The 24,839-nt window shown below is 37.2% G+C and overlaps 1 protein-coding gene across 3 annotated transcripts in view; it reads left to right on the forward strand.

Moving 5' to 3' along the window:
* The window catches only part of LOC105480138 (VPS8 subunit of CORVET complex), a 246,721-nt gene that overhangs the window by 72,432 nt on the left and 149,450 nt on the right, over positions 1-24,839 (forward strand). For all 3 annotated transcript variants that reach the window (XR_011619950.1, XM_011738646.2, XM_071091396.1), the window contains exons 21-24: positions 202-248; positions 7,907-8,129; positions 12,200-12,289; positions 14,543-14,594. Coding sequence is in view for 2 of the 3 variants with exons in the window: in XM_011738646.2 (XP_011736948.2) it covers positions 202-248; positions 7,907-8,129; positions 12,200-12,289; positions 14,543-14,594 (412 nt within the window). In the remaining variant the exon portion in view is untranslated. The remainder of the gene's footprint in view (positions 1-201; positions 249-7,906; positions 8,130-12,199; positions 12,290-14,542; positions 14,595-24,839) is intronic.

The raw sequence follows: 24,839 nt of genomic DNA on the forward strand, positions 1-24,839 counted from the left end.
GTACATTTCCAGAAATAGAATTACTAGGTCAAACATTCTATTTTTCAGACTTTGACACATAATGCCAAATTGCTTACCAAACGCATGATACAAAGTTATATCCTCCTAACAGTCTAATAGCATCTTAAGCAGTCCCGTCATTATCAGTGGGCCACTGGACAGGGTTGTGGGGCTGATGCTTTCTTTATGGTTCCTCTACAGGATACGGTGCCTGTCATAGTTGATTACTGCCTTCTGCTGCAGCGAAAGTGAGTATGCATTGCATGTCAGATTCAGTTATTTTGAAAACAGGTAGTCCTTGTTTATGTATAAGCCATTGCTAGGAATTCTATGAATTTGACTGAATAGATTAAAAAATATTAATTTATAGAAATTTGATTCTTTAGCAATTTTCAGTTCATTTACCTAATAAAATTAATTTTCCTAAGACAGATGCTATGGATATATTATTTATTTGTGTGGCAGGATATTGGAAGTAAAGAACGTAACTAGCAAAAGAGCAATGTTAAGGAGTTTTAAAAGTAAAAAGTGTATGATTCATTATATATAGATATATACATACATGTATATACACACACGCATATATATACACACACATATACACACATATACACACACACATATATACACACACACACACACATATATACACACATATACACACACACACAATCTCCTTTTTTTGGTATGTATACTTTTTTTTTTTATTTTTATTTTTTGAGACGGACTCTCGCCCTGTCGCCCAGGCTGAAGTGCAGTGGTGCGATCTCGGCTCACTGCAACCTGCGACTTTCCTGCCTCAGTGGCAAAGGTGGGATTCAAATACATGAGTCTAGCTTCTGCGTTCTTGGTTTTAACCACTGACTTATACCACTTTGTAAGTGATAGAGAACAAATGTGAAGGTTTTATGTAGATATCTCCCAAAACGCTATGCAATACGACTTGGTTCATGAATTTATATAAATTCTAGTAGCCTGATTCATAAAAGGTTGGGTCATATTTTGAAGTATCAGTAAAGGTTATCAAGAGGGCAGTAATTTGCTATGTCAGACCTCTGATGCAGTCATAGATAGCTATAGTAAGTTCTCCTTGGGGCTCAAATTGATTCCAGTGTTTTAATTGTAGTGTTACATAATTAGCGAAATACATCGTGCTTACAGTAGGGATGTTGAGAACATTACTTTTTTTTTTTTTTTTTTGCGATGTAGTCTCGCTCTGTCGCCCAGGCTGGAGTGTAGTGGCACCATCTTGGCTCACTGCAAGCTCCGCATCCCAGGTTCCCGCCATTCTCCTGCCTCAGCCTCCTGAGTAGCTGGGACTACCGGCATCCCCCACCAAGCCCGGCTAATTTTTTGTATTTTTTAGTAGAGATGGGGTTTCACCGTGTTAACCAGGATGGTCTCGATCTCCTGACCTCGTGATCCACCCGTCTCGGCCTCCCAGAGTGCTGGGATTACAGACGTGAGCCACCATGCCCGGCCAAGAACATTACTTTATATTACACATTGTCTTCTTTATGAGGGCCTACAGGAGAAATTTCTTTCAGGTGTTAGGGCCAGAAATACCTTTGTGTCTCTTGAACAGCTAGTTTACTTTTAGCTGATGGACAGTGATTGTGTAGTTAATCATTGTGTCCTAGAAAGCAAAGCACCATGATGTGTCTGCTAACCTTACCCTATCGTTTTCCAAATTAGTTCTCTCTTTACTTCCCTTTCACACTCAATTCCTTGTTGTATGTCCCTGTATTTTTAAAGCAGCCTTAATAGTTTATGAATCAGTTTTACATATTCTACTTAACTGTCATAAATACCATGTAAAGAGAGGTAATGTTATCCTCATTTTCAGATGAGGAAGTGGAGGTGTAGAGGTATTTCTAGTACTAATAAGTACTGGGATCAACTCTGATATTCAAATTGAGACAATTTATAAATGAGATGAAGTGAAGTGCCTGAAAGACTAAATTTTATTTAGAGTAAAAAGGCTTATTTTTATAAAACGGACTATTTCTACCTAGAATGGTGCCTGATACAATATAGCTATCCAATACCTGATGGTTGAACTGATGAAGTAATCTTGCCTCCTGATTTGCAGGGTGACTTGTGATCATTATCTTGAATACTAGAATACTGTCACAGTGACATAAAGTTGAAGTGGGCCTAACAGTTGTAAGATGAAAGATTATATAGGGAAAAAGAAAAAATTGATGATATTTTCCCAAAATATTTTGTTATTCCCTAAAATATTCCGGAGATAAACTTTTCTTTTTTATATGATTTGAAAAGGAAATATTCTCTAACATTTATTTCACCTATTGAATGGCTGAGAATGCAATAATTTCTGTATTGAATCACAGCATATAACATAGAAGATAAAATCTGGTCTCAATTTTCACCAAATTAGGATTTATTTATTATTTCTTTATTTTCGTCAACTTCTTTCCTTTAATTTTTCCTGATTCCTTAGCGTGCTTTCTCTGTATTGTGTCAGAAACAAATACAATATTTGTTGTTGGAGATCTCAGAAATAACAGGAACAGCAGTCATAGTGTATACTCCTCACCTCCAAGAGGAAGAGAATCCTTCCTCAGTTCAGCTCTTCCTGGTCCTTTTCATACCCATACCTCTTTTCTTTCTTCCTCCTCCTGCTCTTACATACTCACTCCTAGATCAAGGCCATGAACAGTTTCCCTGAACCATAGTACAAAGAGCATACGGATGGCTTCCCTCTCGCTCAATTCTGTTTTTTAACACCGAAGACTGGATTGTACTAGATCCTGCCTCTGCTTGGGAGAAGTTCCAGCATGTGGGTTCTTATTCTCTTTCTTTCCCTCCTGGTCTGTTTCCCTAATTCTACTCTTTGGGTTCTAATAGGAGAAAAAGTGGGAGGGCAGCATTCCCAGAGATGTAAGAAAGGTTGGGGCTGTGAAACTAGGCATTGGGTCAAACATTCCCTCTTTTGTTCTAGATCTGTGTTGTGCTTGTTTGCTTCTCACCATACGGCTTTTCTTTTTCATCAGAATGTTAAGATTCTTCTATGTATGGGCCTGAGCTTAGAAGGAAAGGTTGAATAAGCCATTTGATCAACTTTAATTGTTTGCATCTAGGCCATCTTTCAGTTCTCTTCCATTTCAAACATGCAATGACTAAAGATTTATTAGATATAAGAATTCTATGTTTAATTAAATAGTTCAGTGTAACCACTTAAATGGTAGAGTTTAAAAATTTTTTTTCTTAGAGTTGCCATAGATAATAAGGTTAAAAATGGTCAGTTCCCTATGCTAAATTGTAGCAAAGAAGTGTCAGATGTAAGTAGCTTCATTCCAGTATAGTACTTTTCTCTTTGAACTGGACGTTCTCTTTATACTATCCTTTTTGACATTTGGTCCTATTTATGTCTAAGGTCTTTTCTTCTACATTTCCAATTTTGTAAAGTATCTGTGACATTAACATTGCTTTAAGGAATGCTCAGATTTTGCATAATACAAATACAATCTAACAAAATGTCATCTAGTACTCAGCCAGCCAATTTCAGGTAACTTCTTCCACTTCTAGGGTCATTACACAGACACTTAATCCTGTTCCCCAGATTCCTTTTATATTAACGTCTTCTGATTGAGTATGTTGTTTTTATAGGCAGTCCTTTTATTTTCACATATTATATTGTTTCTTATGTGAGTGAAATTATAAACATAATACATGCTCTGAAATTAATTTTAACTTAGTGCCACAACCATTATTACACTATAATCACTGTTACCTCATAGTTTCATAACTCAGAGAATTCAATACCCATCAGTAATATTAATTAAGCTAGTGTGTATATGTATTCCTATTTATATTTAATAACTGTTTTATAATGTAAAATCATTTTTACTATGTGACAGTAATCACATTTGTTTTTCTGTGTAGGGCATACTGCTCAGTGTATTATGGACATCTATCTTGGTTAAAATTTGGCATTAGAATCTTTTGTAAATTACTTAATATCAGAAATGACAGGAATTCTGTTTTTGAAGACTTATACTTTATTTTCATAATTTGGTCTGTGTTCCACCATTTCATTTCAATTTCGTTTTGTGTATTTTTTTTTTCAGTATTAGGCAAAAGACACAATGTCTTCAGGCTTTTTGTGGGATACTTCTGATTTGTCATTTTACCTATGCAAAATACAGGCTATATATTAGCATATATATGGTAGCCCTAGTGTCAGTTTTACTTTGAAAATAGATCCAGAGTTTATGTAAACCATAATTATAATTTTAACGTTGTTTAAAAATAGGGTTATGTGATTATATGTGAATTATATAGCAATAAAGCAGTTATTTTAAAAAAAGCAAAATGGGTGTTCTACACGGATGATACTGACCCCTTTGAATTTTGATCACTGTAAGGGGTATTCACAGTTGTTAAGGAGCCATCGTTCCAGTGGCTTGCGTTACGTATGCATCTGAACCAAAAATATTTCTGTTAAATCCAAAGTGAACTTGAAGTAGTCTTTTAATTTGTTCCCTCATGTTGTTCAACATCAGGACTATTGTTTGAGAAACAAAAAGATCTTAATTATCAAGACTTGTGGAAGAACTGGATGTTTAAAATTTTATTAGGGTGATGCAAAAGTAATTGTGAATTTCGTCATTAAAAGTAATGGCAAAAACTGCAATTTTGCATCAACCTAACTTCAAAGCTAGGGGAAAGAAGGCCTTTTTAATTTTATTATAGCTATATTGAGATATAATTAACATACCATAAAATTCAACCTTTTAAAGTATACAATTCAGTAGTTTTTAGTATATTCACAGTTGTGTAACTATCACCACATGCCTTTTTAAAGGAAATCTTTACAAACTGTGGTACTTGTATCAGAAAATAGAGCATTTTGAACATAATTTCTTAAAATTCGTTTGAATTTTGCTTTTATAAATAAGGAAACCAGCCCAAATCAACTTTGGATGTATTAAATACCATTTGTATTTGGTGGAAATTTACTTATTTGGTTCTGGTTATGTATTTAGTATGGATTGGCAAGTGGTAGGATTGATGCCCTTGTTCCCCTTCCCATAAATTCTAAATTTGTAATTTCTTATAACCAAAGCTGTTCTTCACTTTTAAAAAATCATGAAATTGATAATGTACAAAGTAAATTTAACAGTTGTCCTCTTTTTGAAGTTATAAATGATAAACTTCAAAAATATCTTTAATGTGAGTACTATTATAAAATGAAGTTTGTAGAAATATCTCTTTGGTCCTCTATTATTTATGATAGATTTTCTGTTAGACTGGCCATAGGGAGGCTAAGCTTGAAATGGTAAACATCAACTTTGAAGTCAGTCCTTCTAGGAAACAAAGATAGCACCCTGTAGAATAATGCCTAAATATAGAAAGAAATGTGAGAGCTAAACATTTTTGTGTGTACTTGTCTTTTTTTTTTTTTTTTTTTGAGATGGAGTTTCGCTCAGTTGCCTAGGCTAGAGTCGATCTCAGCTCACTGCAACCTCTGTCTCCTGGGTTCAAGCGACTCTCCTGCCTAGGCCTCCTGAATAGCTGGGATTACAGGCACACGCTACCACACCCAGCTGATTTTTGTATTTTTAGTAGAGAGGGGGTTTCCCCATGTTGGCCAGGCTGGTCTCAAACTCCTGACCTCAAGTGATCTGCCTGCCTCGGCCTCCCAAAGTGCTGGGATTACAGGCATGAGCCACCGCACCCGGCCTGGACTGTATGTACTTTTCTATCTCCCCCTTTCCTGATGCACTAATAAATATTCCCCCAGAATGATGAGAATCTGTCGTTGAATATAATTTTTTTTAAATTTTATTTTAAGGTAGAGATGCAAGTAGGAGTTGCTCAGCCTTATTTTTCTTTCTTCTTTATATTATAGTTTCTGATTGGTTAAGAAAGAAATGTGTGGTTTTGCATTTATCTTACCAGCATCACATGCTATTTGACACAGGATTGCCTTGTTAATTAACTTTTGTAGCCTTTACTGAATTTTTAGCTCTTTTTAATTCTCTCTCCAAGGCTTTTTGTACTAAGCTAAAATATGTAATTATCTTTTTTAGCATGTTCCTTTTAACAACACATTACAGAGTACAAGGACTAGCAAATCTGACATTTTCTTTGAATCATTAGTTGTCTTGTTACTTTTTCTTTCTTCCAGTAAAACTCCATTAATCTCTGTTTCTTCTGCTTGGCTAGTAATCAATCATCACAAAAATATGATGAATTATTGATTCAAATGAAACTGACATGAAAATATTTCGATAAATATTAAATGAAGAGGAAAAATGATATAAAATTACATTTGTGCATTTGAGAAGAAAATAAATGGCTATGGATTTTCCCCAGAATATTGCAAATGCTGTTAATTGCAGGGTGACATGGAGTTCGGGTGCAGTTGTAGCCAGTCTGTTTTCCGTCTGTCCCCTTCCACGACTTCAGATGAGTCAAAACCCCATCCTAGTCCTTTCAGGAGCTTCCTTGACGTTTGTGTGGGACTTGTCATGAAAGACCATACCTGTGAATAAACAAACCATTTATCACTTTCCACAATTGACATGATATACGTATAAAGAAATTACACATTTAGAAAAAAGTAGATAATCTCAACAGGTAAATAAAATTCACAATTTTTGTATTTTTTTAAAAATGGAATGAACAAAGAAGTGAATGATACAAGGCAATAACAATTTATAAATGAAAACATGAAAACTCAAATTTGCTGGTCATAAAAGAATTATTAAATTGTCAGGGGAGAAAAACCAAACTTGCAAATGTCATGCGTTGGCATGATTATACATTGCGGGTGGCAGTGTCAATTGATGCTGTGATGCTTTTCGAAGATAATTTTGTAGCATATTTCAAGTGCCACAGATTTTTTCATATCTTTTCACTTAAGATAAATTTCTAAAAGTTGAGTGATTTAGGAATTAAGCCCTCCAAATGGGAAAGGCTTTGTATAGATGTTCATTGTATATCACTCAAAATATTAGAAATAAGTAATATATTCAACAGTACAGGAATACTTAAGTATATTCTGATTTTTCAGCATATTGAAATATTGTATTAGACGAAATGGTAATTTTAAAGAATAAATAGCAACTTAGAATAATACTTATCATATAATGTATGAAAAGAGAATTCAGAATTCTGTCTATGGTCAATATAACTCAAATTATTTATGGGTTATTTACAGAAATATGAAATAAACATTGTCGAAGTTGTTGACATTTAAAGTAATTTAAAACAATTTTTGTTTCTGCAACAAAATTGTTTCTAGGTTTATATTTAAAGTATTAAACACTTTTTTTTTCTTTTTCTTCAATGAATAATCACTAGCCAAACATTTTGGGATGCAAAGGGTTATAGCTAGACAAAGAAGCATATTGGCTCTGCAAGTCAGCTAGGAATATTTAAATACCAGGAAGGAGGGAAGGATAAATCATGAGTAGTCCTTTTTTATTTTTCCTGCTTCATGATGTCCATCCAGTTATCTGTTCCCATGTCAGTGTTGTCTTTAAGAAGCAATATGCCACAATAGACTGACACAGGATTTAGGCCGGAAGGCTGGGTTCAAATTCTGACTCTCTTGTTTGTTAGATATGTTACTGTTAGCAAACAATTTATCTTAGCTTTTCTGATTTGTTAAAGAAGTGTTGGGAGGATTAATTGGGATTATATATATATATATATATATACACACACACACACACACGCACATATATATATATACACATACATACACATATAAAGTTTTTGCAATATAAAGCTCTATGTGAATATTATTGCCATTTTAAATAAATTCATGAGTAAGTTGAAATAGGGAAAAAATGAGATATACTTTGGAGACTAAATTTAATGAATATTTGGCATATTCCTAAAAGTTTTTTTCCCCCCCTTTCTGTTACAGGGATCTCTTATTTAGCCAGATGTATGATAAATTAAGTGAGAATTCAGTGGCCAAAGGAGTATTTTTGGAATGCCTTGAGCCATATATTTTAAGTGATAAATTGGTGGGAATCACACCCCAAGTAATGAAAGACTTGATTGTTCATTTCCAAGATAAAAAATTAATGGAAAATGTGGAAGCTCTCATTGTACATATGGATATCACCAGCCTAGATATTCAGCAGGTGAGTTTATAGACAGTCTACTAACTTATGAAGTAAACTTCATTCCTTTATTGATTACATTTACCTCACTGATCAGGCCTGACCCTGCCTTCTAAAAACCATAATTATTTATTGAGCACTTTTTGTAAGATGTATTATAAACTTATATTTGTCAATATATTTCCTAGGACTGTATTTAAGTAAAAGCTAGATTGTAAGTGCCTTGCAAGCCAGGGATTATGTCGTCTTCTGTCTCTTTCACATCCCCAGTGGTACTTGGTGTAGAGTTTACGTTTAGAAGTTGCTCTGTAAATGCTTGTTAACTGATCCCTCTTCATCAGTTTGTTCGTTTGCTAATATAGTTTTCATTGAGCAAGTGAATTTCAACTATGGCTGCTTTCTCATGAATTATAAATATTTTTACCTTGAAAAATATGATGCCATTTTAAAAAAGAGCTAGTATGTAAGTCCAGAGTTTTGAAATATAGAGCATGGTATAAGAGGCAAGTTATAGAACTTTTTAGCATGAATAGCCAGCCATTGTTTGAGAAATACTTCCAGTGTATCTGAGGTTCTCACAGTAAGTTATCTTAATTGAGTTTCTTGAAATAAGTTTCTTAATGGAGGTGCAGTATTTATTCTGGCCTAAGACATTTCACAATTTATTTTTTTCTTCTTCTTCTTCTTCTTCTTCTTCTTCTTCTTCTTCTTCTTCTTCCTCTTCCTCTTCCTCTTCCTCTTCCTCTTCCTCTTCCTCTTCCTCTTCCTCCTCTTCCTCCTCTTCCTCCTCTTCCTCCTCTTCCTCCTCCTCTTCCTCCTCCTCTTTCTTCTTCTTCTTCTTCTTCTTCTTCTTCTTCTTCTTCGAGTCTCGCTCTGTTGCCCAGGCTGGAGTACAGTGGTGTGATCTTGGCTCACTGCAACCTCCTGGGTTGAAGCAATTCTTGTGCCTCAGCCTCCAGAGTAGCTGGGATTAAAGGCGCACACTTCCATGCCCAGCTAATTTTTGTATTTTTAGTAGAGATGGGGTTTCACCATGTTGGCCAGGCTGGTCTCAAACTTTTGACTTCAAGTGATTCGCCTGCCATGGCCTCCCAAAGTGCTGAGATTACAGGTGTGAGCCACTGAGCCTGGCCCACAATTTAATTCTTTAATTCCACATTAGTCCTAGTAATGAGCATGTTACTCCTGCAAAGGTGCTAAGCCCTCTTGAGCTTGAATATGGAAGACTAACAAAAGTCTTAGAGCAAAAGTTTTTTGAAAGTGTGCAAAATCACATAGAGATTAAGGGTTTGGAAAAATGATTATTTTATTTCTGGAAGCTCTTTATGAATGGCTGTGAGTTTGCAAAGTAAAGCCAGATCCTGTTTTATACCTGCCTTTGTATAACATGGGTAATTTGGCATAGTCTTCATAGTCTGACAATAGGTCTGATGATTTGAGAGCATGCTGTCCATCTAGTTTTGCCTACCTATCACATATAGGAAAAAAAATTTAGTTTCTTCTGTTTATAACACTTTATAACATTTTCAGTCTTTCCCCAATACCATGTAAATATACTCTAGTCTTTTTAATGTTAAATAGCAATTTCAAAATCCTCCCCTCAGTTTCTTATGTCTCCATATAAAACCTTCTCTCCTTTTTCCTCCTAGGTTACTGCCCCATCTCACTCCTCCCAGTCATAGCCAGATGTCTTGAAAGCATTGTCTAGGTTGCTATTTTCATTTTTTTTCCCCACATCCTAACTCTTCAATCTTACTTTTACTAGAGTCAACAATGGCCTCTTTGTCCACTACACCAAATGTAGTATTTACTCTTTTAACAGCATTTGTTCATTAATTCAAGAAGCATTTACTAAACGTCAGGCTCTGAGGATGCTTCAGTATCCCTAGTGAACAAGGCTTGTCCTCTCATAAAGCCTAAATTTTAGCAGAAAAGTTTGACAGTGAACATATCAGTGTACAAAAACCCAGAAAGTATTTCTTTTTTTTTTTTTTTTTTTAAGACGGAGTCTCGCTCTGTCGCCCAGGCTGGAGTGCAGTGGCCGGATCTCAGCTCACTGCAAGCTCCGCCTCCCGGGTTTACACCATTCTCCTGCCTCCCGAGTAGCTGGGACTGCAGGTGCCCGCCTCCCGAGTAGCTGGGACTACAGGCGCCCGCCACCTCACCCGGCTATTTTTTTTTTTGTATTTTTTAGTAGAGACGGGGTTTCACTGGGTTAGCCAGGATGGTCTCGATCTCCTGACCTCGTGATCCGCCCGTCTCGGCCTCCCAAAGTGCTGGGATTACAGGCTTGAGCCACCGCACCCAGCCCAGAAAGTATTTCAATACAAGTATTATGTTAAAAATCAAACCGGGAAATATGGTAGAGAGATAATATGAGGCTACCTTAGATTGGTTAATTATAGATAGTCTTTTTGAGGAGGCAGCATTGAGTCTTGGGAGCTAAATGATAAGGAATCAGTAATGCAAAGGTCTTGGAAGAGAAGATTGTTATAGGTAAAAGCAACAGCTAATGTAAAAAAAAAAAGAATTTTTGTCTTGGGTGTTCAAGTAACAGAAAAGGAAGCAGATCTGGAGCTTGGTACAGAGGTAGATCTTGCAGGGCAAGGTATAGATCTTTCCATCTTATTCTAAGTGCTATGAAAAATCATTAGAAAAGTTTTAAGCATGAGCACCCTGTGTTTTAGGGGTAACAGAATGAGGGATGGGGGCCAAGTGCAGAGGAAGCAAAGAGACTAGTTGGGAAGTTGGTCCAGGAGGTGATTCTGGCCAGAGATGGTAACAGTGAGATGAAGAGAGATGGCCTGATTTTGAATGTTTTGGAGATAGAATTGATTTGCTGATGAATTGGGATGTGAGAGTGTGGGAATGAGAGAATTTAAGGATGATGCCTAGTTTTTAGTTTGAGAAACAGGGTGAATAGTGAGTGATTCCTTTGAGAAGATTGCAAGACTAAGGCAGGTCTAAGTTTGAGAGACAAATCAGGAGTTCTGGTTGGCCATTTTATTTTGAGATTGCTACTAGACATTCAGGTGAAGATATCAAATTAAGTAGTTGGATATATGTACGGGTTAGAGGGAGGTTAGGGCTGAAGCTGTAAATGTGTTAGTCATCAGCGAAGAGATGCATGATCATGGTACTGGCTGAGAGAGGGGTAGAGAGAGAGTCGTAGAAGTCCAAGAACAGGCCTTCTCTAGAAAGACTCTCCCAGCACATCTCACTTCCATTTTCTTTCTTACCTCTCACTCCCGCTTGTCATTCTCCTTTGCTGACTTCTGCCCTTCTCCTCTTGCCACTGTTTATAGTATTATATAGCTGTCATAGGGACAGAATATAGAGTACTGTATACTCAAACTCATATCTAGTCCTCTTCTAAAATGTTTTCTCAAATTGATTTCTCTCCATCCTTAAGCACTTCCAGCTCACTTCCACATTAGGTCCTTCATCCTTACTCTTGCTTCTTCCTACAGAATTCCTAGCTTGCACTTCTGCTTGCGGCTCACATTTAGGTCCCACCTTAAATGTTGTTCCTTCAGGGGTGACTTTTTGAATACTCCAGACCAGTCAGGTTAATAGTGCTTACCACATTTGTAAATAATGAATTATTTGTGTAATTGAGTATCTTCCCCAAGTCTTAACTCACATGCCATTTTGTACCCCTACCTCCTTTTGGTGGGCGTCCAAGATCAATGTAAGTTCTATAAGGGTAGGGACAAAGTCTGGATTTATCTTACCTAACACTTTATTCCCAGAGCCTAGGAGAGGGTCTGAATATGTGTTCAATAAATATTTGTAGAACTATAGACCAAAGGTAAAATGAATATAGAAAGGGGGAGGATAGAGAAGAGACAAAATTAGACACTGTGAATGTCTTAAAGTAAGCATTGTACTATTAAAAGTAGTAATTTCACCTACAGCAGCTGTTACCCTTGCCTTGCATTGTGTTTGAGTCCTTGAATTTCAGTTTTTATCAGAGAAGAAACAAGAAAAATTAGGGAAGATAATTCAAGACCTTTTCCATTCTTAAAGCTTTAAGGAAAATAATTGGTGACTCTGAATTGTATGGACCAAGTGGCTTTTCCTTTTCCCAGGTGGTTCTCATGTGTTGGGAAAATCGTTTATATGATGCTATGATCTATGTCTACAACAGAGGCATGAATGAGTTTATTAGTCCCATGGAGGTAAGATACTTCCTGACTTGGATACATAATTAATTTTGTCTGCTAACTTTTTTTCTCCTATTCTCCATTTGCTTTTAACAGTTTCTAGTTTTATCCAATTATTTAAAAATTCTTATAGATTTATTGACCTTGAACCCATTTTTAGCTTGGGACTTCTAGATAGTCTTCAATTTTATACCTTCTGCCATTGCTTGCTTTCTTATCTACATAAGTAGGTATTTAAATACCAGAGAACAATAGATAAAATTTAAATTAATGCTTGCTTGTTAGGCTTTACATGTTTTTCTCATAAGAATTTTTGATACTGTAGTAACTTTTCCTAAAGATATGAAAAATTTATTTTGTATAACTATTTTATATAATCAATGTACTATTGAGTAATGCTATTTGTAGATATATTCTCTTGGGGAAGGCTCCTGAAAATGGTAGGAGGCCATTATTAATTGATCATTTTTTGCTTTTACTAACTCAGAATTTCATAGCATTCATTCTAATTTTTTATTTTCCTTACCAAGAGAATCTAAAAAACATTTGGACTTACTTTTGGAAGAACCAAACCCCATATCTGTTTTCTTATTTGTCTTAAGTTTGATGGCAGAATAGTGGAGAATGAGTTGTAGATACATGTAGTGCCCTCCTAGCCCAATGCTTTATTATAGTGTCCCTCAAAAAAATCAGGCCTCTGCTGAAGGCATCCAGTCGACCATTTTGCTAATTTATTGCCATCCAAAACTATCTTCAGTATTAAGAAGTCAGCATTCTATGATAGTTCAGGCTTCTTTAAGCATGTTAAGTTTGGTAGGGTGAGTACCCCTCTAATTCATAACCCTTCAATTTTGGTTGCACTTCTCTTCTAGTTTCTAAAATTAGTCCCCCACCCCTCTACCCCTGGTTTTGGGGGTTTGGCCCTGATTGTCTGTAATGTCAAGTATTTTTTTTGTCTTGAACACCTCTCAGCTGCTGCTTCATTAGGGTCCAGTAGTTCCCTGAAAAAGACTCGTCAGCTGCCTCCTCAGTGAGGTCCAGTGCCTCCCTGCATGCCACAACTAAGCCACAATTCAGAAGAATTAATGTAGTTTCTAGTTTTGCTCAAATTAATCCCTCAAAACAGATTCTATTTTGATGCATTCTGCATTGACAAGATGATTGCTGTATTTTTGTTACGTTGCTTTTGAAATTTTTGTTTTGCATCGGTTTTGTATTCCTCATATTAAAATCTGGTTTGCATTTATACTGATACATCTCAAATGGAACACTGAGCTATTGAGGTTACCTTGTTTTGTGTTCGAAGTGTTTAAAGTTTAGCTATTTTAGTACTTAAAGAGGTCTGAATTAAGAGAGAGTGTCCTGTCTCTTGACATTGTCTAGATTTTTTAGAATGAAAGAGTGTCATCACATTTGAGATGACTACCATAGGAAACTTTCCTTTTTTCTAGTTTTGGCTAAGGTGTCTTGAGTTGGGAGGAAAAACTTTTTATTTACCAATTTGGGTCCCAGAGGTGGGAGGTACAGGGAAAGAACTGAAGGCTATGAATTAACTGACAATATACAGATTAACAGGAGAAAAGATAAGGATTATTCACATATGTGCAGGAACACTCAGTAATAAGCATCTCAGCTGAGTAGCCAGAGGTAGAGGTTTATATACCAGCTTAACAAAAACGAGGGTAGCAGGTAGTTAGGTCTTCAGTGGGAAAGCATGGAAAGTTCTTTTGGGCTTTTTGATGCTAATTGACAGCTGAATTTGCATTTCCTGATGCTAAGGATCCATTTTTTCTCAAATAGGAATCTCCCTCTGAAGGGGGATCCATGGCAGCTATATATTTGGGAGCCTCTGCTTAAGTTTAGGTGGTTATTTCTTTCTGTGGCTGCTGGTTAGGTATTTTCAGTTTAAAGTCATCTCTGTTACCACTTTAGTGGGACATCCTTTCACTTGCTTCCTAGCTTTTAAAAGAATAAAGCTTTTAAGAACCAAAGGATACTTTATATCAAAATTATAATCTCAGCTAAGCCCTTTATGTAACTGGTATGTATTAAATAGGTTTTTTCGGTGAGGAATATGACAACAGTGATTGTTTCTCAGTGACCCTTCTAAACATTTCATGTACAGATTAAAGGTTTTCATGTTTAATCCTAATGGTAAATGACTAATTCTGTCAGCGAATGGTGATGAATAGCATAAGATTCTTGATTATTTTTTAAATAATATCATTTGAGATGATGGTGATTGTTTTCCTATTTCTTTTAATACAGAAACTTTTCAGAGTCATTGCTCCTCCTCTGAATGCTGGAAGAACGCTAACAGGTATTTATTTTCTAAGCCTTAATTTTTTGCTTTCCTGTATTTAAGGTATTATTTAAATGTTATAAAATTCTCCAATTATATGTGTGTAGTGTGAATGTTGGTAATCATGTGCAATCATGTAACACCACCATAATCAAGCTGTAGAAGGAGCCATAGCCTCTCATACTAAAAAGTTACCTCCTTCCCCTTTGTACTTGATCCTTCCCCCACAGCCCTGCTCTGGGCAGTCACTGATCTACTTTCTGTCACTACACTTCATGTGAATGGAATTATGTACTATGTAATCTTTGGTGTTTTATTTCTTTCATTTAACGTGCATGAAGCATAATATTTTTGAGAGTCATCTATGTTGTTTTATGTATATTAATATTTTGTTCCCTTTTACCACTAAATGATATTCCATGGATTGAATATACCATAAACTGTTTAATCACTCACCGCTTCATGGATATTTGAGTTGCTTTCAGTTTGGGACTACTATGAATAATATAATGCTGCTACAACATTTGCGGACAAGTTTTTTTTTTTTTTAAGTTAAACTTTTTGAGATACATGCAGTTGTAAGAAATGGCACATAGAGATCCTAAATAGTCTTTACATAGTTTCCTAAGTGATAACATCTTGCAAAAATAAAGTACAGTATCACAACTGGATATTCATATTTAATTCATATTGATAAAGTCAAGATACTGAAAACTTTCATTACCTCAAGTATCCCCCCTTGTTCTCACCCTCCATTCCTGACCACTAGCTGTAAGTTTCTGTGTGGACAAATGTGTTCATTTTCTTGGGCAAATACCTAAGGTTGGAATGGCTGGATTGTATGGTAAATATATGTTTTACTTTCTAAGCTACTGCTATATGGTTTTTCCAAATGCTGTACCATTTCTTATCAACAGTATTTGAGAGTTCCAGTTTTTCCACATCCTTGCAAGCACTTGATACTGTCAGTGTTTTAAATCTTCTTAAAACTTTAGCCATTCTAGTAAATAATGGCATTTCATTATTATTTTAATTTTTATTCTCTGATCATTAGTGATGTTAATCGTTTTTTCATGTGCTTGTTTAGCCATTCACATATCTTTTGTGACTCGTCTGTTTAAATATTTCGTCCTTTTCCTTTTTTTAATTGGTGGAGATGATCTGGGGTTGTCTTCATATTACTGAATTATTAAGAGTTCCCAAGCTGGCCAGGCGTGGTGGCTCATGCCTGTAATCCCAGCACTTTGGGAGGCCCAGGCAGGCAGATCACGAGGTCAGAAGTTCAAGACCAGCCTGGCCAATATGGTGAAACCCCGTCTCTACCAAAAATATAAAAATTGGCTGGGTGTGGTGGTGGGCGCCTGTAGTCCCAGCTACTCAGGAGGCTGAGGCAGAAGAATTGCTTGAACCCGGGAGGCAGAGGTTGCAGTGAGCTGAGATCACGCCATTGCACTCCAGCCTGGGTGACAGAGCGAGACTCTGTCTCAAAAAAAAAAAAAAACAGAGTTGCCAAGGTAGTGAGCTTACCATCAGAGTCTGGAAGAGTTTTTTATGTAGTCCGGATATAAGCCCTTTTCCAGTATGTTTGGCAAAAATTTTAACCCTCATCCATAGCTTGCTTTTTTATTTTCTTAGCCATGTTTTTCAAAGAGCAAAATTTTTTAATTTTCATGAAGTTCATCTTATTAATTTTTTTGTCATTTAGGCTTTTGGTATTCTGTTTAAGAAATCTTGGTTCAATTTAGTGACATAAATATTTTCTCCCACATTTTCTTGTAGAAATTTAATAGTTTTAACCTCTTGTATTTAGGCCTATAATTCATTTTGAGTTAATGTTTATAAATGATGCAAGGTGAAGTTCAAGGATTTTTTTCCATACAGCTATCAGTTGTTCCTGTAAGTCTTACCATTTATTGCTAAGATTATCTTATTTCCATTGAATTACCTTGACACCTTTATGAAGAGTCAAGTGACCGTGTAACTGTGGGTGTGTTTCTGTGGTCTCTTCAGTTCTCTTGAGCTGTATGTCTATCCTTGTCCAGTAATACACTGTCTTGCTTCTTGTAACTTCATAGTAAGTCTCAAAATCACATATTTTAAGTCCTACAATATTGTTTTTCTTTTTCAAAATTGGCTTATCTAGTCCAGGTTCTTTGCCATTCTATATAAACGTTAAAATCAGCTCATCAGTTTTTTTTTAAAAAACTCGTTTGATTTTCTTTGAGATTGCATTGACGCTATCGATTAATTTGGAGAGAGAATTGCTATCTTAACACTGTAGAATTTTGTAATGTATGAATGTGATATGTTTTTCTATTTTTATCTTTTTAAAATTAATTTTCTTTTAGAGACAGAATCTCATTCTGTCAGTCAGGCTGGAGTACAGTGGTGTGATCATAGTTCATTGTAGCCTCAAACTTATGGGATCAAGTGATCCTCCTGCCTCAGCCTCCCAAGTAGCTGGTACTACAGGCCACCATGCCCTGCTGAATTTAAAAAAAAAAAATTCTTAAGACAAGGTCTTGCTATGTTGCCCAGGCTGATCTTGAACTCCTGGCCTCAAGCAATCCTCCCACCTCAGCCTCCCAAGTAGCTGAGATTATAGGTGTGAGCCAGCCACTGTACCCAGGTTATTTTGGTCTTAAAGTCACTTTGCTTTCCACTTTTCTGCAGAAAAGGCAGCTGGGATTTTCATAAGGATTGCTTTGAATCTGTATATCAATTTTATTACTATCCTAATATTACCAAATCTTTCAGTTCATGAACACAGCATATCTTTTCATTTTATTTAGGTCTTCATTACTTTTTTTTCAATGATATTTTGCAGTTTTTAATGTATAGGTCATATACTTCCTAAGTATTTTATTCACCTTGATGCTCTTATAAATGGAATTGTTTTCTTAATTTTATTTTCAGGGTATTAATTGCTAGTGTGAAATAGGATGTTAATTGCTAGTGTGATTTTTGTATATTGACCTTGTATCCTACGTCCTTGCTGTATTCATTTATTAGTTCTAATTTTTAAAGTTAATTTCTTAGAACTTGCTAAGGAAAATATAGATTATGTCATCTGCAAATAAAAATAATTATACTTTTTTCTTTCTAATCTAGATGCCTTTGTTTTTATTCCCTAATTGGGCCGGCTACACCCACTAACACAGTGTTGAACAAAAGTGGCAAGAATGGATGTCTTATTTTCTTGATACTGCGGGAAAGCACTCAATATTTCATCATTAAATTTGATGTAGATAGTCTTACCCATTCAATGAAGTTTTCTTTACCCAGTTTGAGTGTTTCTAACATGAAAGACTGTTGGATTTAACAGATGCTTTTTCTGCATCTGTTAAGATTATCTTGTGGATTTTGTCCTTTATTTTATTGATATGATCTATTTAATTCTGTATGTTAAGCCAACCTTGCATTCTTGGGATAAATCTCACTTGGTATATAATCTTTTAACTATGTTGCTGGATTCAGTTTGCTACTATTTCTCAAGGATTTGTGTGTCTATATTCATAAGAGATATTGTTCTACAGTTTTGTTTTCTTTTGATATCTTGTTATCAAAAGAATACCAGTGTTGTTATTAGTGTGTCTTGGTATTTTTGCCTCATAGAATGAGTTAGGAAGTATTCTCTCTTATTTTTTGGAAGAGTTTGTGAAGGATTAGTGTTAACTTTTTTAATGTTTGGTAGAATTCAATATGAAGCCATGTGGGCCTGGGCTTTTCTTTATTGGAAGTTTTAACATTATTAGTTGTTTTGGTCTGTTTTGTGCTGCTGTAACAGAATACCTAAGACTGGGTAAGACAAACTTATGTCTTACAGTTCTGGTGGCTGAGAAGTCCAAAATCCAGGTGCTGGCACCTGGTGTCTCATGAAGGCCTTCTTGCTGTGTCCTCACGTGGTGGAAGTTGGAAGGGCAAGTGGGAACAAACATTGTGTCCTCACTTGGCAGAAGAGTGGAAAAATAGTGAACCCAGTCCATCAAGCCCTTTTTTACTACAGCATTAATCCATTCATGAGGGTGGAACCCTCATGACTTAAACACCTCCCCAAAGGCCCCCACCTCCCAGCATTGTTGCATTGGGGATGAAGTTTGCAACACATGAATTGGGTGCCGCATTCAGACCATAGCACTAGTTTAGTTTCTTTGTTTGTTGGAGTTTACTCAGATTATCTGTTTCTTTTTTAGTGTTTCAGTAGTTTTAGTAGTTTTAAAATTTCTAGACATTTGACCATTTCATCTGCATTATCTAATATGTAGGCATATAGTTGTTTATAGTATTCCTTCATAATTCCTTTTTTTCCTGTAAGGTCAGTAGCGATGTCTCTTTCATTACTAATTTTTGTAATTTGACTCTTCTCTCTTTTTTTAGTTTGCCTAAAGGTTTGTCAGTTTTGTTGATCTTTTCATAGAACCAATTTTGATGTCATGCATTCAACTTTAGTCTATTATTTGCTTTCTTCAGCTCTTTGGGTTAGAAGCTGTTTAGGTAGAGGCTCATATTGTTGATTTGAGGTCTTTGTTGTTTTGTTGTTGTTGTTGTTGTTGTTTTAATTAGGTGTTTACAGCTACAAATATTCCTCTAAGCAATACGTTTTGGTATGTCGTCTTCATTTTCATTCATCCTAAAGTATTTTATAATTTCTCTTGTCATGTCTTGACTGGTGATTTAGAAGTGTGTTGTCTAATTTCCACCTATGTGAGAATTTCTCACATTTCCTTCTCATACTGATTTCTACTTTTTTGGGGTCAGAAAATGTACTTTTTATGATTTCTATCTTTTAAGAATTTGTTGAGACTTACTTTATGACCTCACATAAGGTCTGTTCTGGAGAATGTTCTATGTGCACTTGAGCATAGTAATATGTCGAATGTCTTCTGTTGTTGGGTAGAGTGTTACATAGATGTCTGTAGGGAAATTTAAACTTTCCCTCTGAAACTTTGAGTCTAAGTCTGTTGAAATGAATTAATAATAGATTAGTGGGTAGAAAAAGGCATATACTTTTGTTAACATGCATAAACATAGGGTAATTGAAGGATTATGATGACTTGAAAACCCAAGGAGGTACAGATGCACCCTTTCTTATGGGGTAGAAGGGAGATGGGGAAATAGGCAGTTCTTTTAAGGAGTTAAAAATGATTATTAGGGGAATGAATGGACCTGGGAGACAGAAGTTAACTTGTAAAGGATCGTCTTTGGAATTTGAATGATCCAACAATATTTGGATCATTGTTGAGAGCAAACATTATCTTGTGAAAAAGCTTGTAGAGGTGCGATTGTATTCCTTAGGTTTCTTTTCCTCAATAGATAAAGAGATTTCAGGAAAGGGATGGAAGGCAATTAATTGTGTTTTCTTTGGAGGGTCCGGTCTTAAGGTAGATCACATAATGTCAGAGTAGAGCCTATTAACTCAAAATATCTTTAACCTATTGAAGTTACTGAGACCTGTTAACCCAGGCCTCAGTCTGTTTAGAAAATTTATCTTTCCAAGGTTAAGGATGCACCGGTGACACAGCCTCAGGGTCCTAACGACACGTGTCTGAGATGGGCAGCTTGCTTTTATACATTTTAGGAAGACATGAGACATCCATCGATATGTTTAAGATGTACGTTGGTTCAGTCTGGTAAGGCAGGACAACTCGAAGTGAGGGCTTCCAGGTTAGAAGTAGGTCAGAGACAAAAGGTTGCATTCTTTTGAGTCCTTGATCAGCCTTCCACTGAATACACAATTTAGTCTGGCTCAGTGAATCTCCATTTTTACATAAACAATAGGTCAGAGGAATCAATTAGATATGCATTTGTCTCAGGTGAGCCTCAAAGGGATGACTTTGAGTTCTGTCTACCCTTTGTCCACAAGGAATTTCCTTGTGGGTAAATTGTGAGGGAGGTATGTAGCTTCTTATCTTTGTAGCTGTCTTATTTAGGGATAGAATGGGATCAGGTTTGCCTGACATTAGTTCCCAGCTTGACTTTTCCCTTTGGCTTAGTGATTTTGGGGTCACAAGATTTATTTTCCTTTCACAAGTCTCTCCCAGCATATGCTGACCTTGAAGGACCCTTAATTTAAAATAATCTGCATACCATGGTGCCATATTTTGGGGTGAAATTCTCTGGGCTTCTTTGTCTGTTAGGTCTATTTGCTTATAGTTTTGTTCAAGTCTTCTATTTCCTGTTCATCTTCTACTGATTGTTCTGTCTGTTTTTGAAAGTGGGATATTGAAGTCTCCAAATATTGTTGAATTGTCCCTCTCTCACTTTAATCCTATCAGTTCTTGCTTCATTTTATCTTGGAATTTTCAGTTCTTTGGCAGGCAGTTTAGAATTCTGCTGTAGCCTTCCCTTCCTGCTTGCACAGAGCTGCAAAGTCAGCCATGGGTTATAAATTAGGGCCTTTGAGAATTTCCCTGGGTATGTGCAAAGCCCTTTATATGCATACACCCTTTTAGAATTCCAGGAATATGTTAGAACTTTTCAAAAGCCCCCGCAGATCTCCCGTTCTCCAGTTTTTCCTTTTAAGGTTTTTGGTGCACCACTTATTAGTCCCAACTACTAACACTGTCTCAGCCCGCTGTAATGTTGAACAATGGCACTGACTGTTTCCACAAATGTCCTGGGGATAGTGCTGTTCCCACAGAGTGAGTTCTGAGTTAGGGCAAAAAAAAGATAAGCCCTGAAAATGGAGCTTTTAAGTAAGCTGCCAGATAGGTCAAATAGTGACAATTTTCTGAGGATGGGGCATTTGAGGGGCTACAAGATTGACACAGGAATTTTCTCTCGGCCTTTTGCCGGACGTGCAGCAGGGGCACCCTGTCTACTTGGCCTGCTGCGCTCAGCCCCTTGTGGGAGGGAGCACATGAGCAAGCGAGTGTGGGATCTGGCTGGCCACTCCAAGCGCTGACACAGGAGCAAGCTCCATGTGAGGCCCGTGGCCTTGAGGGGAATGCAGCAGCACCCAGACAAGGGTGCCCACAACCCTGAAGCCCCAGATGGGGTGTTAGTGTGCTAATTAGCTCTTTCAGTTTTACCATCCACACAGCCTGATGGAAGGCAGCATGTTAGCAATTGGTCGGCCCCTGGCCCCATTGTGTGGGGTGGCTGCCCTTTGTCAGCGAAGGCAAAAGGCCAGTGTAACAGCCTTTCTGGGTACCTGCACTTGGTGGCTCCCCAGCTCTTGTCCAGCATCCAAGAAGAATGAGGATACGCTGACAATTGAAGAGTGAGCAAGGTGGGGAGTTTTATTGAGTGATGAAATGGCTTTCTGCAGAGAGGGGATGCGGGGGTGGTCCCGCTACCCGAAGGCGGGAAAGTCCCCTCAATGTGGTGAGTCTGGGGCTACTATGGGCTCAGAATAGGGGAGGGACAGGCCATAGCAGTATTGGAAAAGGCAACATTCAATTGGTTAAAAGACATTATTCAGAAAGAATCAACTGGGAGAGGATGTGCAAACAGAAACAGAAGTTCTCACTCCATGTTGCAGATTTCATCCGTGACCAGTAATCTGGTCTTTTAGCCTTCAGGCTGTTTTTTGGCTTGAAGGTGGGGTTTCACGAGGGACCCGCCCCTATCTGCCTAGGCATTTGGCTGCCTCCTGTCGCTGTCAAACCCGCTGTGTTCTACTTGTTTTCACAGCTGCCCAAGTTGTAAGGCAATAATTGATTTTCAAAACTACAGTAGAGTTGGAGAAAGGGAGATGGCAATACATAAAGTTAAAACTCTAAAATTCACTGGTCTTCCTGAGATTCAGGCATTTTTCTGAATAAATTTTCCTCAGATTATGGCAAATTTTTAGTTAATTTCAAGAGTTCTGAAAAAGCCAATTTGACAGTTTTTACCAGTATTTGTATTGCTTTTATGGAGGAGATTTTTGCAGGTCCTTACCCCACCACTTCTGAGGTCTGTTTCTCTGGGTTTTGACTGTGTTCTGTTTGGTCTTTTTTCCTCTCTGTTTTTCACCTTGGATGATTTCTATTCTCTTCCTTCAGATTCATTTGCTCTTAACTCCTTCATGTCAATTCAACTGTTAAATCTGCTGAGTGATTTTTTATGTTCAACAGTTATATTTTTCAGTCTAATTTCCATTTAGTTCTTGTTTCTGTTTTCTCTGCTGCAACTCTTCATTTATCTGTTGAAATTTTCATGCACTGAAACCATTTCTTTTGCTTAAGGATAATTATAATAGTGCTTTAAAATCTTTGCTTGTTCTCACATTTTGTTCATCTCAGGATTGGATTCGATTCACTTTTAAGAAAAATATGTTTTATTTTCACGGTTTTTCATGTTGGGTAATTTTGGACTGTATCTGGATATTATGAATGTTACATCGTGTGGAGAGTATGCGTTCTCCAGTGAATATTCTTCTCCGTTGTTCTATCAGGTATTTTTCACCACTGAGTATTGTTTTCCATTGTTTTATCAGATAATTTTCTTGGTGGGCTTGAACTGCAAACTCTCTCTCTTGTGCAGCTGCAGTCTCTCCTCAGGTCATTTCTGGATGGCTGATCTGCTTTGATTCTGATCCACACGCATGGTTCAGGGGTCAGTCAGTGATGAGGGTAGACAGAGTTTGGGGATCCTTCCTCTTTCTCGTTCCTTTGCAAGATTCTCCTAATTTTTAAACTGTATGTTTCTTAACTTCACGTTTCCCTTGCCAGAAAGATTGTTGCTTTTTCCGTGATGGCCTCCAGCTCTGCTGTGCTTGCCACACAGACAGCACTTAGACCTGGGCCGAAAGCCACAGAGGTGGTAATTTACTTGTACAGCTAACTCCCGATCTCCGCTTCTCCAAGTGAAGGAACTCTCCACCAGAGCCCATGTGCTTCTCTCCTCACTCCAAAACCTTCAGAGAGGGAGCTCCATTCTTGATCCTGGTTTTTTGTCTTTGACTAAGCTGCTTTGAGTCTTTTTCCTGTGTGCTGGTTTAGTAAATGGATCCTCTCCAGGTGTGGGCAGACAGTTTGGGGATCTCCTCTTTGATTCTTTCACTTTTGGGATTCCCCAACTCCCTTCCCTATTCATGGTTTCCTGACCTCACTTTTCCAATCCCCCGCCCCCACCCCCATGCCAGGGAGATTAGGGCCTTTCCATGCCTCCCTGTGTGTCCGATCCCCCGCCCCCACCCCCGTGCCAGGAAGGTTAGGGGCCTTTCTATGCCTCCCTATGTGTGCAGTTCAGAGTACGCTTACTCAGGGACAGGCCAGCAGGAAGAACAGTGTGACTGCCTGTCTCTCCTCCCCCAGATGAGGCTGAAGTCCCCACCAGCTCATGCTTGTGCTCACTCCCCAGTAACTCATTAGTAACTTCAGGTAGTTCCTTTCTGTATGATGTCCAGGTTTTGTCATTTTTTTACTATAAGGGTGGGGGTGGGGGAGTCATTTGATAGTCTTAACTTCCTGTACCTGATAGTAGCCCTGAACCTAATCTTTTTGAAGCAAATTTGAAAATTGCCTTTCGCATCTATATCTACCAGAAATGAAAGTGGAGAATTAAAATGTGTGAATGGAAGTGATGATCTTTTATAATGAAAAGCTGTCTAAAAGAAGATATTGGGAAGAGAAAGGTTGTAGAAAATTAAGTACTATGTCAGTTCATTTCAGCAATTTACTGATTACCTACTTATGTGCCAGACACTATACTCGATGCTAGAAATACAGAAATGTCACAGACTCTGCTCATAAGAAGCTTACAGTAGTGGAATAATGGAGATGGGTAGGTTAAACAAATACATTTAACTCTCGCTAGGAATATCATGAGCTAGATATATTCTACCTGAGATTTCCAGCAAGAAAGGTGTGTAAATCAAAAAATGTCTGAGACAAGTCTCAATCAGTTTAGAGGCTTATTTTACCATGGTTGAGAGAGAGACACACTGGGAGAAAGAGACACAAGCTACAGTAGGATCTTCAGCTTGTGCTTTTTCCACAGAGGATTTCGAGAACTTCAGGGTTTAAAGATTAGAGAGGGGGCAAGAGGGAAAAGAGGAACACTTAATTATGTATTTGTCTCATGCTCAGTAAATCTGCATTTTACAGAAGGTAAAGTAAACATAGAATAGGGGAAGAAGTCAAATATGCATTTGTCTTGGGATGGGCTGAGGAATAATTTCTAGTCTTATCTTTGTCCAGTGCTTGTGAACATCAGCTATTAATTTACATTGTCAGGATGAGGGAGGCCGGCTGGGGAGACATGGCCTTCTATCTTGCAGCAATCTGTTTAGGAACCAAAGGGAGCCAGATTTTTCGTTTATTTGTTTTTGTTTTT

Source organism: Macaca nemestrina, chromosome 2, assembly GCF_043159975.1.
Source record: "Macaca nemestrina isolate mMacNem1 chromosome 2, mMacNem.hap1, whole genome shotgun sequence".
Lineage (NCBI taxonomy): Eukaryota > Metazoa > Chordata > Mammalia > Primates > Cercopithecidae > Macaca > Macaca nemestrina.